The sequence below is a fragment of the Symphalangus syndactylus genome, chromosome 3, assembly GCF_028878055.3.
Source record: "Symphalangus syndactylus isolate Jambi chromosome 3, NHGRI_mSymSyn1-v2.1_pri, whole genome shotgun sequence".
NCBI lineage: Eukaryota > Metazoa > Chordata > Mammalia > Primates > Hylobatidae > Symphalangus > Symphalangus syndactylus.
The window spans coordinates 134483184-134500527 of NC_072425.2; the positions used below are offsets into that span (position 1 = coordinate 134483184).

At 44.1% G+C, this 17344-nt stretch overlaps 1 protein-coding gene across 1 annotated transcript in view; it reads right to left on the bottom strand.

The window, feature by feature from the left end:
- DSCAML1 (DS cell adhesion molecule like 1) overlaps positions 1-17344 on the bottom strand; it is a 379006-nt gene that overhangs the window by 18044 nt on the left and 343618 nt on the right. The window contains exon 20 of the mRNA XM_055273293.1: positions 4906-5045. Within this exon, the coding sequence (XP_055129268.1) occupies positions 4906-5045 (140 nt within the window). The remainder of the gene's footprint in view (positions 1-4905; positions 5046-17344) is intronic.

The window sequence follows — 17344 nt, forward strand, 5'->3', positions numbered from 1 at the left end:
CGTCCTTTCTAAGCTAGGACATGTTCTCCGGGCTCATTTTTGGTGACAGTACAGGAACGTATGTGTTTCTATGTACATGTGCATGTGTGGAGAACAGCTGAGTGTATGTGCTTGTGTGCATCAGTATATACCTGAGTGTATATTTGTGCCTACACAGACAGGGCAAGAAAGTTTGGCTTCTCCTTGTAGGTATTAGCATCCAGCCCAGATACTTGGTGCTTTCCTTTTAACCTGGACACCCCGTGAGTCTCCTGAAATCATGTTCAAAAGCACACAGCCATATCCCCAAATAAAGTTCCAGTGGATCAAAGGGTTTTGAAAGAAGGCAAGCTATGAAAGAAGAAACTATAGGTAAATATTTATCCATTTTTCTAATCATAAAAATCAAGGCAAAATCATAAATGGAAATGATTGATAAATTCAGCTTCTATAAAAAGAAAAACTATGGTACATCAAAAACAGAATCAAAGGCTGGGCATACTGGCTCACACCTGTAATCCCAGCACTGTGGGAGGCTGAGGCAGGTGGATCACCTGAGATCAGGAGTTTGAGACCAGCCTGACTAACATGGTGAAATCTCCTCTCTACTAAAAGTACAAAATTAGCCAGGCATGGTGGCACATGCCTATAATCCCAGTTACTTGGGAGGCTGAGGCAGGAGAATCGCTTGAACCTGGGAGGTGGAGGCTGCAGTGAGCTGAGATTGTGTCATTGCATTCTAGCCTGGGCAACAAGAGTGAAACTCTGTCTCAAAACAAAAACAAAAACAAAAAACCAGAATCAATAGACAAGCAATGAATTGGCAGATACTTGCAACTTATATGACAGAAAATGGCTATTATTCTTAATATGTAAAGAACACTTATAAATCAATAAGCAAAACATGAGAAACCCAAATAGAAACCTGGACAAAGGATGTAAATTGACAATTACCCAAAGAAGAAAAATATAGCCAATAAACATGAAACCTAACTAGTAACCAAAGAAAGGTACTTCAAAATAAGGCACATTTATAAAAAATCCATCTAACAAAAATAAAGTGGAACAAAACAGAAAACAAATGTGGGATCAGCATAGGTGCAAAGGACAATGCTGCTGGCCACTCACCCTGCTGGTAGAAACATATATGGGTGCAAATGCTCCAAAGGGCAATTTGTAAGTCTGTATGCAGAACTTCAAGAGTATTTACTCTTTGTGACCCAGTAATTCCTATAGAAATTTACCCTAAGAAAATATTAAAATATGTGCATAAAGACTTCTGTGAAGGATGCTCATTGAGGCCTAATTTATAATGGTGAAAATTTGAAAGACACATTAAATATAGAATAATAGGAAACTGGTTAAATAGATTCTGTATAAACAGCCATTCAAGACCATGTTTTAGGTCAGGTGCGGTGGTGGCTCATGCCTATAATCCCAGCACGTTGGGAGGCCGAGGAGGGCGGATCACTGAGGTCAGGAGTTTGAGACCAGCCTGGCCAACATGGTGAAACCCTGCCTCTACAAAAATACAAATATTAGCCAGGCGTGGTGGTGTGTGCCTGTAATCTCAGCTGCTTGGGAGGCTGAGGCAGGAGAATCACTTGAACCCGGGAGGTGGAGATTACAGTGAGCTGAGATGGTGCCACTGCCCTCCAGCCTGGGTAACAGAGCAGGCCTCCAACACATACACACGAAAAAATGTTTTAGAAGAATACCCGATGGTGTAGGAAAGCACCAACAGGTATTCCATGAAAAAGGCAGATTGCATTACGTTATGTATAATATTATTTTAATTTGGTTTAATGAAACACTTCAAAACCTGTACTATATGTACAGATCAAAGACTGGAAGACTATATACCAAAACATCACCAGTGTTTACCTGTAGGAAGTACAAGTAATTTTTACTTTCCTGTCTATTCTATGTTTTATAGATTTTCTATAATAAAATTGCATTATTTTTATAATCAGTGAAAAATGTATTATATTATTACTAAAATGTCTACCAGGATTCAATGCAGCTGTGGCCGTCTCCAGGGGTAACTCCCTTAGAGCCGAGGCCATACACAGTCTTTTCTGAGGATGCCACAGGTACTGGTTCATCCGCCCCCGCCAGCATGTGTGAGCACACACAGTCTCAGGTATCTGCCTATAATTCCAGGCTCATGCCACGGTTTTGCACTGTCACTGATACACGCGTGTGCCCTCACCCCTAGCACCCTCTCCCAGAGCTGTCTTTCATAGATGAGTTTGTATTGAAATTGTTTGGAATTTGGAATATATTTGTGCAAAGGGATCATGTCACATACAGTGGTTAGGTCCCCAGGTCCCTCACTAAGTTCAGTTTCCCCCCAACCTTTGACCCCAGTCCCCCTACAGGGCTGAACTGAAGTTCTCATCACATCAGCAGGACTTGTGTGATACTGTCTGATGGGAAAGCACAAGACATGAAGAAGGTGGAGGGACGGTCCCAATGTCTCCAGCAGCAGGAGGAGGGGATGGGGACTAGGAGCTCTGTTCTGGAGCCCAGGAGAGGAGCCTGAAGCCTGAGTTAACGAGGAGGAGTGGCTCCCGGACACCAACCCCTTGGAAAGACTTCATTATCAGAGGAGGAAATGACTGCAAAAGTCCAGGCTAGAGAATGACTACCCTCTCCCACCAATTAAGGAACGGAAGCTTGCCCAATATCTGAGGCTATAGAATTGCCAGGCTGCTACCGATTCGTTCTTCAAATGTGTATTCCATGACCAGGACGTTCCAGGCACAGTGCTCAGCCTCTGGGGACCCAAAGATGAAAAGATGCTGCCCCTGTCCTCCTGGGGGCCTCAGAGACCAGGGTGGGAGACAGATATGTGAACAGTGACTGCCTTCAAATGCATGCAGTGTCTGACGGGAGTGAGGAACATGCCACGGGAGGAATCCATGGGGCAAAGGTGTGGGGTTGTGAAGAGGCACAGTGTTGTCCAGAATTGTGAACAGCTTAGTGTCCTGAGAGCCTAGAATGTGTGTGTGTATGTGTGTATGGGGGGGTGGGTAGAGTCGTGGGGAGACAGGAAAACAGAGCAGAACACATGGCTGAAAGCATTGCCCGAAAAACACCAAGTGTCTGTGCCGATGCGGAGTCACTGGAACTCTTATCCCCTGTGAGTGGGGGTGTGATTGGCATGAGCACCCAACAATGGCAGGCTGTTCTCAGTGAACACCCGCAAACCCTGTGACCTAGCGCTTCCTCTCCTAGGCATATACCCGACAGAGACCCATGCCCGTGAGCACCCAGAGACACGTACAGGAATGTTCACAGCAGCACTATTTGAAGAGTTCCAAACTGAAAACTGCCCCAAAGCCTTCCATCAATGGATACTAATGGCTGGCCCAATGGATTAATAATTGTAACGTATGCACACAAAAACTATACAGAAGAATGAATGAGCTATAACCACACAACAATGCGAATGAAATTCAGGAATTCAAAATAATGTTGGTTAAAAGAAGCTGGACAAATGGTATGACTCCATTTATACAAAGTACAAAAAGAAGCGGCACTAATCTATGCTATTGAGGTCAGGATGATGGTTACCCGGGAGGAGGGGCAGGCGGGGGCTGGAAGGGGGCACGGGGATTCAGGGTGTCGTAATGTCCTGTTCCGTGCTCTGCGCGCTGCTGCTTGGGTGGGTTGTGAAAATTCGCGGAGGTGTACAGTGATGACGTGTGTGCACTTTGCTGCATGTGAGGTAGTGGCCGTGAGGATGGAGAGGGGTGGCCGCAGTCAGTGGGCTTCCCCTCTGGTAATAGAACTCTGGCCTCACTGGCAGGGAGCTGGGCCACCTACCATTCAGAGGGTAATTCAGAAAGACCACAGGAAAGCGGAGAGTATAGGAGGAGATGATGGCACAATTACTGAGCAATTTCAGGGTAGCTTTCCTGGCAGCCAGAAGCTTATCTGCAGATCTCAGGCTGATGCCTAGTTGTTGATGGAGGGAGGAGCAGGCCTTCTGTTCCTGCTTCTGCTCCTTCCTTCCAGCCCTGGGCACATCTTCCTGACAGTATTCCTGCCCCTCTAGTGTGCTCCCCTCTGCCACCCACCTCCACTAGACTGGAAGCCCCTTGAGGGCAGGTATCTTCTCCTGCTCCCGTACCTAGAACAGGCATGCTCTGTAGTAGTCACTCAGCAGGACTTTGTGGTTGACTGGCTGGAGACGATGAAAGAGGCAGAGGGAAAAATGCATATGATGGGATATAAGTGCATATCGCACTGCACCCATCCCCATCCTCCCTTCCCTCTCTGTGGGGCCCCTCTGAGCATCAGTGGAAGGGTGGGGCTAGCCCCTTGCCCTATGTCTTGCCTGGGGGCTGCCCCCTCTGCTCCCAGGGTTAGGGCAGATATTGCAGCCTCTCAAACCTCTCCTCTCGCCTGAGCCCAGGCCCTGGTCCAGAGATGCCTGTGCCTTCTCTCAGCTTTCCCCCGTCTTTCCTCCTCCCTCAGCTTGCTCCATGTGGAGGCGCTCATGCAGAGCACAGCTCCAACAGCACTTCCAAGCCCAGACCAACCACGTTGAAAGACGAGTCATTCCCAGAGGGCACAGACCAGCCTGGGGACCTGCTGGGAGCTTCCTCTGTGAGCCAGAGCAGGAGAGCTGAGGCTGACCTCCCTTCCACCCTGCCTGGTTGAGCATGACCCACCTGACTCAAAGGAGCCCCCAGTGCTTATGATACTCTTGTGGCCTCTGGAACAGAGGACTGACCCAAGATGGACACTGAGTAAGGCTTCGGCCACTCTGGGTGGCCAGTCCCCGTTCTTATCTATGAATCCAGGCAGAAACTCAGATACAGGCAGCCTCAGGGTTTGGCCTGGAAGCTGGCTGATCTACAAGGTCCCTTTTCTTTTCTTCCATCCCCTTCATCATCTGGCCCTGGACTCACTTACCGGCTGGCCAGACCCGGGGCTGGAACAGAAGATGGTGTACTTGCGGATCACCCCGTTGGGCTTGGTAGGGGGGAGCCAAGACACAACCACACTGCTAGCTGATGAAGGGACAGCTTTGATGCCAGCAGGGGGACCTGGAACTGAGCAGGGAGAAGGCCTGGTCAGTTGAGAGAAAGCAGGAGCACAGCCTTTGGGGAAAATGACAGTTGGGAGAGGGAGGCAGATCAATCTGGCAGAGCTTCTTGGAGGTGGCATCCTTGAACTGTGGTTTAGAGGGGGAGGGTCCGTCCAGCATGGTAAACAGGTGGGAGGAGAAAATGATCATTTTGGAATTGTAACAAAGTCTCTGAAATGGAGGCCCTTGGAGTGCCAGCTTCAGAACTGTTTGGTCAGAACCAAGGACTTAGGACAGGCAAAAGAGAAACAGAACCTATGAGGAATTCATCTTGATCCCTCTGACCTTAACCCCTGACCCTCACCCCCTTACTAACTGTAAGCATGTATTTAGGGGGAAAATACCCGGCACCTGTCACTTTCCTTTTTGGCCTGTGAATTTCTTGAAGCTGGAACCACAACCTGTTTTCTGGCATGAGCCCAGGGCATTGCCCTTGGAGTGCTGGCTGGGCCCTTTCTAGAAGGAAGTCTACCTTAGAAGTGACTAGGAAATCCATCCTAAGTGGATTCCAACTCTTATGGATTCTGATGTCCCCTTGCCCTTCTCTCTGGGCCTGTCTCTCCTAGCTGGGACCCCAGGACTCTGCCTGGGAGACTGGAAGCTTCCTGTTCTCAGCTCACACTCCGTATTCTCATCTCTCCATTGTATGGTTGTGTACTTGTTTCCTTTCTTTTTTTTTTTTTTTTTTTTTTTTTTTTTTTTGAGACGGAGTCTTTCTTTGTCCCCCAGGCTGGAGTGCAGTGGCGCGATCTCGGCTCACTGCAAGCTCCGCCTCCCGGGTTCACGCCATTCTCCTGCCTCAGCCTCCCGAGTAGCTGGGACTACAGGCGCCCGCCAACACGCCTGGCTAATTTTTTGTATTTTTAGTAGAGACGGGGTTTCACCGTGTTAGCCAGGATGGTCTCGATCTCCTGACCTCGTGATCCGCCCGCCTCGGCCTCCCAAAGTGCTGGGATTACAGGCTTGAGCCACCGCGCCCGGCTGATTGTATGGTTGTGTACTTGTTTCCTTTCTAGAAAATTTTATGATCTTTTGAGGAGAGTGATAGCATCCCATTCAATTTATTTTACCTCTCTGAGCCTCCGTTTCCCTATCTATACAACGGAGATAAGAACTGTATTAAAAGGTTGTAGTGAGAATTAGTGCCAATTAAAGTACTGGGCGGGTTTGGTGGCTCATGCCTGTAATCCCAGCACTTTGGGAGGCCAAGGCGGGTGGATCCCCTGAGGTCAGGAGTTTGAGACCAGCCTGGTGAAACCCTGTCTCTATAAAAAATGCAAAAATTAGCCAGGCATGGTGGCGTGTGCTTGTTATCCCAGCTACTAGGGAGGCTGAGGCAGGAGAATCACTTGAACCCAGGAGGCGGAGGTTGCAGTGAGCTGAGATCACGCCATTGCACTCCAGCCCGGGCAAAAGAGCAAGACTCCGTCTCAAAAAAAAAAATAATAAAATAAAATAAAGCACCTAGCACAGTGCCTATTGCATAAGACACTCAATAAATTGTAATGATTATTATTTTTGCATTCTGTCTCTCAACTCTCAGCTGATGGCACCTATCTCAATGTTTTCTTTCCTAGTCAATCATGTGGGGCTAAATAAAATAACTAGATACAGCATCATCATCCTTCTGGAGGCCTGAGTCCAGAACCTGGGAATTGTCTTTGACTCCACCTGCCTTCCCTGCTACACAGCCCTGTGGGTCACTTCTGCTGGATGTCTCTGCAGCTGTGGGGTAAAGGAGTCCATGGATGGCTACTGGGGTAAGTGCACTAATTGGAGTGTTCAAATCTCTATCATTGCATATGTTTTTCCTATCAGTTATTGAAAGAGGTGTGTCAAAATCTTTCACTGTGGTTGTGAATTTCTCTTTCTCCTTGTAATTCATCAGTTTCTGTTTTTATATATTTGAGGCGATATTATTGAGCACATTCAAATTTAGAATTGTTTTATTTGCCTAGTAAATTGAGTCTTTTATCAGAACAAAGTGTTCCTCTTTATCTCTACTGATTCTTTTTGCGTTATAGTATGTCTGACACTAATATTCCAGTTTTCTATTAGACAGTTTGAATGATATGTCTTATTTTTTCCATTCATGTTGAACCTTTCTGTACCCTTATGTTTTAGACATCTCCTGTAAACAGTACATATTTGGGTATTGTTATTCACCTGCCATTCTGACAGTCTTTATCTTTCAATTGGAGGATTTAGTTAATTTATCTTTAATGCAATTACGGTTATATTTGGATTCAAATATACCATCTTATTAAATACTTTCTATTTGTCTCATCTATCCTATCCCCATTTTTCTTTTTCTTTTCTTTTGTGGCTTCTTTAATTAAGTCAAATAAAAAATATTCTATTTTCCTCCCTCTATTAGCTTGACTATTACACAGTTTTTCACTACTTTTAGTGGTTCCACAATAGATTACAACATGAATCTTTAGTTTACCAAAGTCTAGTATCATTGGGCACTTTTCTTCTCAGACAAAGCAATGACCTTAGAGCTTCCATTTACCCTGTCCCAACCTTGCCATTGTTGTGTATTTTATTTCATTTCATTTTTTTTTTTTTTTTGAGACAGACTCTCTGTTGCTCAGGCTGAAGTGCAGTGGTGTGGTCTCGGCTCACTCACTGCAACCTCTGCCTCCTGGGTTCCAGCAATTCTCCTGCCTCAGCCTCCTAAGTAACTGGGACTATGGGCGCCCACCATGATGCCAGGTTAATTTTTGTATTTTTAGTAGAGACGGAGTTTCACCATGTTGGCCAGGCTGGTCTCAAACTCTTGACCTCAAGTGACCCACTGGCCTCAGCCTCCCAAAGTGCTGGGACTACAGGCTTGAGCCACCATGTCCAACCCCATTGTTGCTTATTTTAATTCTGTATATATGTCATCATCATCATTACTGTTTTATGCAGCCAATATTAATTTAGATTTACCCATAGATTCACCATTTAATTGCTCTGCCTTCACTTGCTGCATCACTGAGCTTCCTCCTACAATCAGTTTCCTTCTAGTTAAAGAATATCCACTGATATTTCTCTAGGGCAGGTAGGTTGGTGATACATTGTCTCAGTTTTTATTTGTCTGAAAAGTCTTTATTTCATCTTAATCATGAAGAATAGTTTTGTTAGGTATAATATCATAGGTTAACTGTTTCCGTTACATACTTTATATATATACAAATATATCATTGTCCTTTTTTCTGGTTTCCATTGTCTCTGACAAGTTAGCCACAATCTTATTGCTCCTTCTTTGGAGGTAATCCATCTTTTCTCCTCTGGTTGCTTTTTTTTTAAAAATTATTATTATACATTAAGTTTTAGGGTACATGTGCACAATGTGCAGGTTTGTTACATATGTATCCATGTGCCATGTTGGTGTGCTGCACCAATTAACTTGTCATTTAGCATTAGGTATATCTCCTAATGCTATCCCTCCTCCCTCCCCCCAACCCCACAACAGTCCCCGGTGTGTGATGTTCCCCTTCCTGTGTCCATGAGTTCTCATTGTTCAGTTCCCACCTATGAGTGAGAACATGAGGTGTTTGGTTTTTTGTCCTTGAGATAGTTTACTGAGAATGATGATTTCCAGTTTCATCCATGTCCCTACAAAGGAATGAACTCATCATTTTTTATGGCTGCATAGTATTCCATGGTGTATATGTGCCACATTTTCTTAATCCAGTCTATCGTTGTTGGACATTTGGGTTGGTTCCAAGTCTTTGCTATTGTGAATAGTGCTGCAATAAACATACGTGTGCATGTGTCTTTATAGCAGCATGATTTATAGTCCTTTGGGTATATATCCAGTAATGGGATGGCTGGGTCAAATGGTATTTCTAGTTCTAGATCCCTGAGGAATCGCCACACTGACTTCCACAATGGTTGAACTAGTTTACAGTCCCACCAACAGTGTAAAAGTGTTCCTGTTTCTCCACATCCTCTCCAGCACCTGTTGTTTCCTGACTTTTTAATGATGGCCATTCTAACTGGTGTGAGATGGTATCTCATTGTGGTTTTGATTTGCATTTCTCTGATGGCCAGTGATGATGAGCATTTTTTCATGTGTTTTTTGGCTGCATAAATGTCTTTGAGAAGTGTCTGTTCATGTCGTTTGCCCACTTTTTGATGGGGTTGTTTGTTTTTTTCTTGTAAATTTGTTTGAGTTCATTGTAGATTCTGGATATTAGCCCTTTGTCAGATGAGTAGGTTGGGAAAACTTTCTCCCATTCTGTAGGTTGCCTGTTCACTCTGATGGTAGTTTCTTTTGCTGTGCAGAAGCTCTTTAGTTTAATTAGATCCCATTTGTCAATTTTGGCTTTTGTTGCCATTGCTTTTGGTGTTTTAGACATGAAGTCCTTGCCCATGCCTATGTCCTGAATGGTAATGCCTAGGTTTTCTTCTAGGGTTTTTATGGTTTTAGGTCTAACATGTAAGTCTTTAATCCATCTTGAATGAATTTTGTATAAGGTATAGGGAAGGGATCCAGTTTCAGCTTTCTACATATGGCTAGCCAGTTTTCCCAGCACCATTTATTAAATAGGGAATCCTTTCCCTATTTCTTGTTTTTGTCAGGTTTGTCAAAGATCAGATAGTTGTAGATATGTGGTGTTATTTCTGAGGGCTCTGTTCTGTTCCATTGATCTATATCTCTGTTTTGGTACCAGTATCATGCTGTTTTGGTTACTGTAGCCTTGCAGTACAGTTTGAAGTCAGGTAGCCTGATGCCTCCACTTTGTTCTTTTGGCTTAGGATTGACTTGGCGATGTGGGCTCTTTTTGGTTGCATATGAACTTTAAAGTAGTTTTTTCCAATTCTGTGAAGAAAGTCATTGGTAGCTTGATGGGGATGGCATTGAATCTATAAATTACTTTGGGCAGTATGGCCATTTTCACGATATTGATTCTTCCAACCCATGAGCATGGAATGTTCTTCCATTTGTTTGTATCCTCTTTTATTTCATTGAGCAGTGGTTTGTAGTTCTCCTTGAAGAGGTCCTTCACATCCCTTGTAAGTTGGATTCCTAGGTATTTTATTCTCTTTGAAGCAATTGTGAATGGGAGTTCACTCATGATTTGGCTCTCTGTTTGTCTGTTATTGGTGTATAAGAATGCTTGTGATTTTTGTACATTGATTTTGTATCCTGAGACTTTGCTGAAGTTGCTAATCAGCTTAAGGAGATTTTGGGCTGAGACAATGGGGTTTTCTAGATATACAATCATGTCATCTGCAAACAGGGACAATTTTACCTCCTCTTTTGCTAATTGAATACCCTTTATTTCCTTCTCCTGCCTAATTGCCCTGGCCAAAACTTCCAACACTATGTTGAATGGGAATGGTGAGAGAGGGCATCCCTGTCTTGTGCCCATTTTCAAAGGGAATGCTTCCAGTTTTTGCCCATTCAGTATGATATTGGCTGTGGGTTTGTCATAGATAGCTCTTATTATTTTGAGATACGTCCCATCAATACCTAATTTATTGAGAGTTTTTAGCATGAAGGGTTGTTGAATTTTGTCAAAGGCCTTTTCTGCATCTATTTAGATAATCCTGTGGTTTTTGTCTTTGGTTCTGTTTATGTGCTGGATTACATTTATTGATTTGCATATGTTGAACCAGCCTTGCATCCCAGGGATGAAGCCCACTTGATCATGGTGGAGAAGCTGTTTGATGTGCTGCTGGATTCGGTTTGCCAGTATTTTATTGAGGATTTTTGCATCAATGTTCATCAAGGATATTGGTCTAAAATTCTCTTTTTTGGTTGTGTCTCTGCCAGGCTTTGGTATCAGGATGATGCTGGCCTCATAAAATGAGTTAGGGAGGATTCCCTCTTTTTCTGTTGATTGGAATAGTCTCAGAAGGAATGGTACCAGTTCCTCCTTGTACCTCTGGTAGAATTCGGCTGTGAATCCATCAGGTCCTAGACTCTTTTTGGTTGGTAAGCTATTGATTATTGCCACAATTTGAGAACCTGTTATTGGTCTATTCAGAGATTCAACTTCTTCCTGGTTTAGTCTTGGGAGGGTGTATTTGTCGAGGAATTTATCCATTTCTTCTAGATTTTCTAGTTTATTTGCATAGAGGTGTTCGTAGTATTCTCTGATGGTAGTTTGTATTTATGTGGGATCGGTGGTGATATCCCCTTTATCATTTTTTATTGCATCTATTTGATTCTTCTCTCTTTTCTTCTTTATTAGTCTTGCTAGCGGTCTATCAATTTTGTTGATCTTTAAAAAAAACCAGGTCCTGGATTCATTAATTTTTTGAAGGGTTTTTTGTGTCTCTATTTCCTTCAGTTCTGCTCTGATTTTAGTTATTTCTTGCCTTCTGCTAGCTTTTGAATGTGTTTGCTCTTGCTTTTCTAGTTCTTTTAATTGTGATGTTAGGGTGTCAATTTTGGATCTTTCTTGCTTTCTCTTGTGGGCATTTAGTGCTATAAATTTCCGTCTACACACTGCTTTGAATGTGTCCCAGAGATTCTGGTATGTTGTGTCTTTGTTCTCGTTGGTTTCAAAGAACATCTTTATTTCTACCTTCATTTCGTTATGTACCCAGTAGTCATTCAGGAGCAGGTTGTTCAGTTTCCATGTAGTTGAGCAGTTTTGAGTGAGTTTCTTAATCCTGAGTTCTAGTTTGATTGCCCTGTGGTCTGAGAGACAGTTTGTTATAATTTCTGTTCTTTTACATTTGCTGAGGAGAGCTTTACTTCCAACTATGTGGTCAATTTTGGAACAGGTGTGGTGTGGTGCTGAAAAAAATGTATATTCTGTTGATTTGGGGTGGAGAGTTCTGTAGATGCCTATTAGGTCCACTTTGTGCAGAGCTGAGTTCAATTCCTGGGTATCCTTGTTAACTTTCTGTCTCATTGATCTGTCTAATGTTGACAGTGGGGTGTTAAAGGCTCCCATTATTATTGTGTGGGAGTCTAAGTCTCTTTGTAGGTCACTCAGAACTTGCTTTATGAATCTGGATGCTCCTGTATTGGGTGAATATATATTTAGGATAGTTAGCTCTTCTTGTTGAATTGATCCCTTTACCATTATGTAATGGCCTTCTTTGTCTCTTTTGATCTTTGTTGGTTTAAAGTCTGTTTTATCAGAGACTAGGATTGCAACCCCTGCCTTTTTTTGTTTTCCATTTTCTTGGTAGATCTTCCTCCATCCTTTTATTTTGAGCCTATGTGTGTCTCTGCACGTGAGATGGGTTTCCTGAATACAGCACACTGATGGGTCTTGACTCTTTATCCAATTTGCCAGTCTGTGTGTTTTAATTGGAGCATTTAGTCCATTTACATTTAAAGTTAATATTGTTATGTGTGAATTTGATCCTTTCATTCTGATGTTAGCTGGTTATTTTGCTCGTTAGTTGATGCAGTTTCTTCCTAGCCTCGCTGGTCTTTACAATTTGGCATGATTTTGCAGGGGCTGGTACCAGTTGTTCCTTTCCATGTTTAGTTCTTTCTTCAGGAGCTCTTTTAGGGCAGGCCTGGTGGTGACAAAATCTCTCAGCATTTGCTTGTCTGTAAAGTATTTTATTTCTCCTTCACTTATGAAGCTTAGTTTGGCTGGATATGAAATTCTGGGTTGAAAATTCTTTTCTTTAAGAATGTCGAATATCGGCCCCCACTCTCTTCTGGCTTGTAGAGTTTCTGCCTAGAGATCAGCTGTTAGTCTGATGGGCTTCCCTTTGTGGGTAACCCGGCCTTTCCGTCTGGCTGCCCTTAACATTTTTTCCATCATTTCAACTTTGGTGAATCTGACAATTATGTGTCTTGGAGTTGCTCTTCTCGAGGAGTATCTTTGTGGCGTTCTCTGTATTTCCTGAATCTGAATGTTGGCCTGCCTTGCTAGATTGGGGAAGTTCTCCTGGATAATATCCTGCAGAGTGTTTTCCAACTTGGTTCCATTCTCCCCGTCACTTTCAGGTACACCAATCAGGTGTAGATTTGGTCTTTTCTCATAGTCCCATATTTCTTGGAGGCTTTGTTCATTTCTTCTTATTCTTTTTTCTCTAAACTTCCCTTCTCACTTCATTTCATTCATTTCATCTTCCATCACTGATACCCTTTCTTCCAGTTGATCTCATTGGCTCCTGAGGCTTCTGCATTCTTCATGTGGTCCTCGTGCCTTGGCTTTCAGCTCTATCAGCTCCTTTAAGCACTTCTCTGCATTGGTTATTCTAGTTATACATTCATCTAATTTTTTTTCAAAGTTTTTAACTTCTTTGCCATTGGTTTGAATTTCCTCCTGTAGCTCAGAGTAGTTTGATCGTCTGAAGCCTTCTTCTCTCAACTCGTCAAAGTCATTCTCTGTCCAGCTTTGTTCTGTTGCTGGTGAGGAACTGAGTTCCTTTGGAGGAGGAGAGATGCTCTGCTTTTTAGAGTTTCCAGTTTTTCTGCTCTGTTTTTTCCCCATCTTTGTAGTTTTATCTACTTTTGGTCTTTGATGATGGTGGTGTACAGATGGGTTTTTGGTGTGGATGTCCTTTCTGTTTGTTAGTTTTCCTTCTAACAGACAGGACCCTCAGCTGCAGGTCTGTTGGAGTTTGCTAGAGGTCCACTCCAGACCCTGTTTGCCTGGGTATCAGCAGTAGAGGCTGCAGAACAGCGGATTTTCGTGAACCACGAATGCTGCTGCCTGATCATTCCTCTGGAGGTTTTGTCTCAGAGGAGTACCCGGCCGTGTGGGGTGTCAGTCTCCCCCTACTGGGGGGTGCCTCCCAGTTAGGCTTCTCGGGGGTCAGGGACCCACTTGAGGCAGTCTGCCCATTCTCAGATCTCCAGGGGCGTGCTGGGAAGACCACTACTCTCTTCAAAGCTGTCACACAGCGACATTTAAGTCTGCAGAGGTTACTGCTGTCTTTTTGTTTGTCTGTGCCCTGCCCCCAGAGGTGGAGCCTACAGAGGCAGGCAGGCCTCCTTGAGCTGTGGTGGGCTCCACCCAGTTCGAGCTTCCTGGCTGCTTTGTTTACCTAAGCAAGCCTGGGCAATGGTGGGCGCCCCTCCCCCAGCCTCACTGCCACCTTGCAGTTTGATCTCAGACTGCTGTGCTAGCAATGAGGGAGACTCTGTGGGCATAGGATCCTCCTAGCCAGGTGTGGGATATAATCTCCTGGTGTGCCGTTTTTTAAGCCAGTTGGAAAAGCGCAGTATTAGGGTGGGAGTGACCTGATTTTCCAGGTGCCATCTGTCTTTGACTAGGAAAGGGAACTCCCTGACCCCTTGCACTTCCCGAGTGAGGCAGTGCCTCGCCCTGCTTCGGGGGCGCACGGTGCGCTGCACCCACTGTCCTGTGCCCACTGTCTGGCACTCCCTAGTGAGATGAACCCAGTACCTCAGATGGAAATGCAGAAATCACCCATCTTCTGCGTTGCTCACGCTGGGAGCTGTAGACTGGAGCTGTTCCTATTCAGCCATCTTGGCTCCACCCCTCTGGTTGCTTTTAAGATCTCTCTTTTCTTTATCAGCTTTAATATGATATGCTTAGGTTTGGATTTCTTTCTATTTTTTTTTTTTTTTTGAGATAGAGTCTTGCTCTGTCACCTAGGCTAGAGTGCAGTGGTGCCATCTTGGCTCACTGCAACCTCCACCTCCTGGGTTCAAGCAATTCTCTGCCTCAGCCTCCCAAGTAGCTGGGATTACAGGCACCTGCCACCACACCCAGCTAATTTTTTGTGTTTTTAGTAGAGATGGGGTTTCACCATGTTAGCCAGGCTGGTCTTGAACTCCTAACCTCATGATCCACCCACCTCAGCCTCCCAAAGTGCGGATTTCTTTAATGTGTGACAATAGAGTTTGTAGAGCTTCTTGAATTTGTGGCTTGATATCTTTCATTAGTTTTGAAACATTTTCAGACATTTTATCTTCCGCTCCATTCTCTGTCTCTTCTTCTTTGGGATTTCTTCTCATTGCATCCTCTATGTCCTTGATACTTGGAACGTTGTCTGTGGATCATTACCAGCATCACCCGAGAGCACGTTAGAAATGCAAAATCTGAGGTTCCACCTGAGACCTGCCAAATCAGGATCTGAATTTTAACATCATCCCCAAGGAATCTGTATACACACTGAAGTTTAATGTTTCTTACCTGCTCTTTTAATTTTTCATCTGTTTGTCTTTCTGTGCTATATCTGGATATTTTCTTCTGCCTGTATTCCAGTTCACAAGTTATATCTTCAACTGTGTTTAACATGTTATTAAACCCATCAACTGAGTTCTGAATTTCAAATATTAGGGTTTTTTTCCCCTAGATTTTCCATTTGATAGTTTCCACTTCTCTGAAGTTTTCAATCTGGTCAAGCATAATTATCTTACAGTTCATGTTTGATAAAACCCAAGTCTGAAACCTTTGCGGTTCTGTTGCTCTTATCTGTCTTTTTTTCCTGCTGGCTTTTCTTCATGTTGTCCCATTATTTTTTATTGTATGCCAGACACAGCATTTGCAAAATAGTTTGTAGAAATAATTTGTGGCATCTGCTGATGTTATCTTCCTAAAGAGAGGATTCACATTTGCTTTTGATAGGCACCTGCAATCTGGGCACGAGTAATCTGGGGTAACTTAAATTCAATTTCCAGTATTGGGATGATTTGAAGGTGAACTGTCTGCTTTTGGTCCACTTTTACCCTTAGAGTGCCGTCCTTCGTGGTCTCAACTCAAAGTGAGGGGGATTCACCAGACAGACCCGCACATTCTGGCAGGCCCTGACCTCCAGCTCATGTCTTTCTAGTGCTGTTCACCTTCTCGGCCACTCCTCCAGATTCAGCAAATTCCCCTTAGGGAAGGAGCTGTTCCAAATGTCAGGCTCACCTCCGGGGCCTCTATTTTTCCCTGGATCCCAGCCTAATAATTCTTCACTCTCCTGCTAGCTTTATGATGCCTTCAACAGGTGTTCTAAAAAGTAGTTTGTCCATGTTTCCTAGCTGTCCTCAGCAAGAAAAGTGAGTTTAAGTTACCCAATCCACCCTTGCTGGAGGTAGAACTCCTCTGATATGTTTCTCTAAACTTGTCACTGCCGTTCATCCTCAGTGCTGCTGCCCTAGTACATAACTTCCTCGTCTCTGCCTCGACAGGTTCTAACTGGTCTCTCTGACACTAGTTCTCATTACCCACTCTTTGCCTGCCATCAACAAGAATTACCTTCCTAAAACATGGGTCTAGTCATGCCTCTTCCTCAGTTAAAGGTCTTTAAAGTGGTCTAAAATCCAAGTCAACTTTGCACGTGGAGGTCATATCGCTAGGTTTGGTATTCACAGGGGGAGGTTGAGGAGTTAGCACTGGAGCTCATGAATTGGGTCCAGCCAAGCCAGCCTGAAACCACGCTTAGACTGAGATCTGGACTCAGTAAGTAAACCTGAATTTATGTTTGCATTTTGTTCTTTTAAATTTATTTTGCTTTTTTCTAAATTTCCTGGTATTGTTTTTCCTTTAGAAAAACGCAGAATCCTGAGGGTGGGATCACAGTGTCTTCAGATGAGGATATTTGCAAAAGCTCCCACACCAGGGCTGGAATTGGACCACAGATCTGTCTGCTTTCCATGCCAACTGAGTAGTAACTGTAATAACCTCCACCTATGAATGGGAGATCCTGGTGGAGCTGGGTGGCTGTGGAGGACAGGCAGAGTTGACTGCTACCCTCTGCCATTCCCTCCTAGTCCTTGCAATTAGAACCTAACTTTTGCTTAGGTACCTGTGTTCCTCCACACTTCAGAGACAGCTGTCTCTACTGCCTACACTAGAGGGTATGTCGTGCTTGGGGTAAATCGGCCACGATAATTCCATTTCCCGTTTGGTGACTGTCTTAACAAGAGGCATGTGGCCCCACTCTGACCAATGGAAAATGAGGATAAGTCCGTTGAGGGGGTTTCTGGGAAAGTTACTTTGACTCCCAAGAGAGGCATGCCCACAGGAAGAGACTCCCTCTTCTCACTCTGAACTCTGTCTTGTCTGGTGTGATGCCTAGGGCTGCAGCCATCTTGAAATCATAGCAGGGGCAGCTGATATTCAGAGGATGGCAGAGCAGAAGGCTGGGAACCACTGACTTAACCAACCCTGGAGTTGTCCTACTCAGGACTTCTTGCTGTGTGTGATAATAAATGTGCTTATTGCTGAAATCTGTTTTTGCTGACTTTCGCAACAAAAATCTTCCTAACAGACACAAGTAGTTTGACGGAAAGGATAAAGTATATGGAGACAAGAAAGCCTGGATTTGTCCCCTGTTAGTTGAGCGGCATTTGGAAAGTAGCTTTCACTCTGGAGGCCTCAGTTTTCT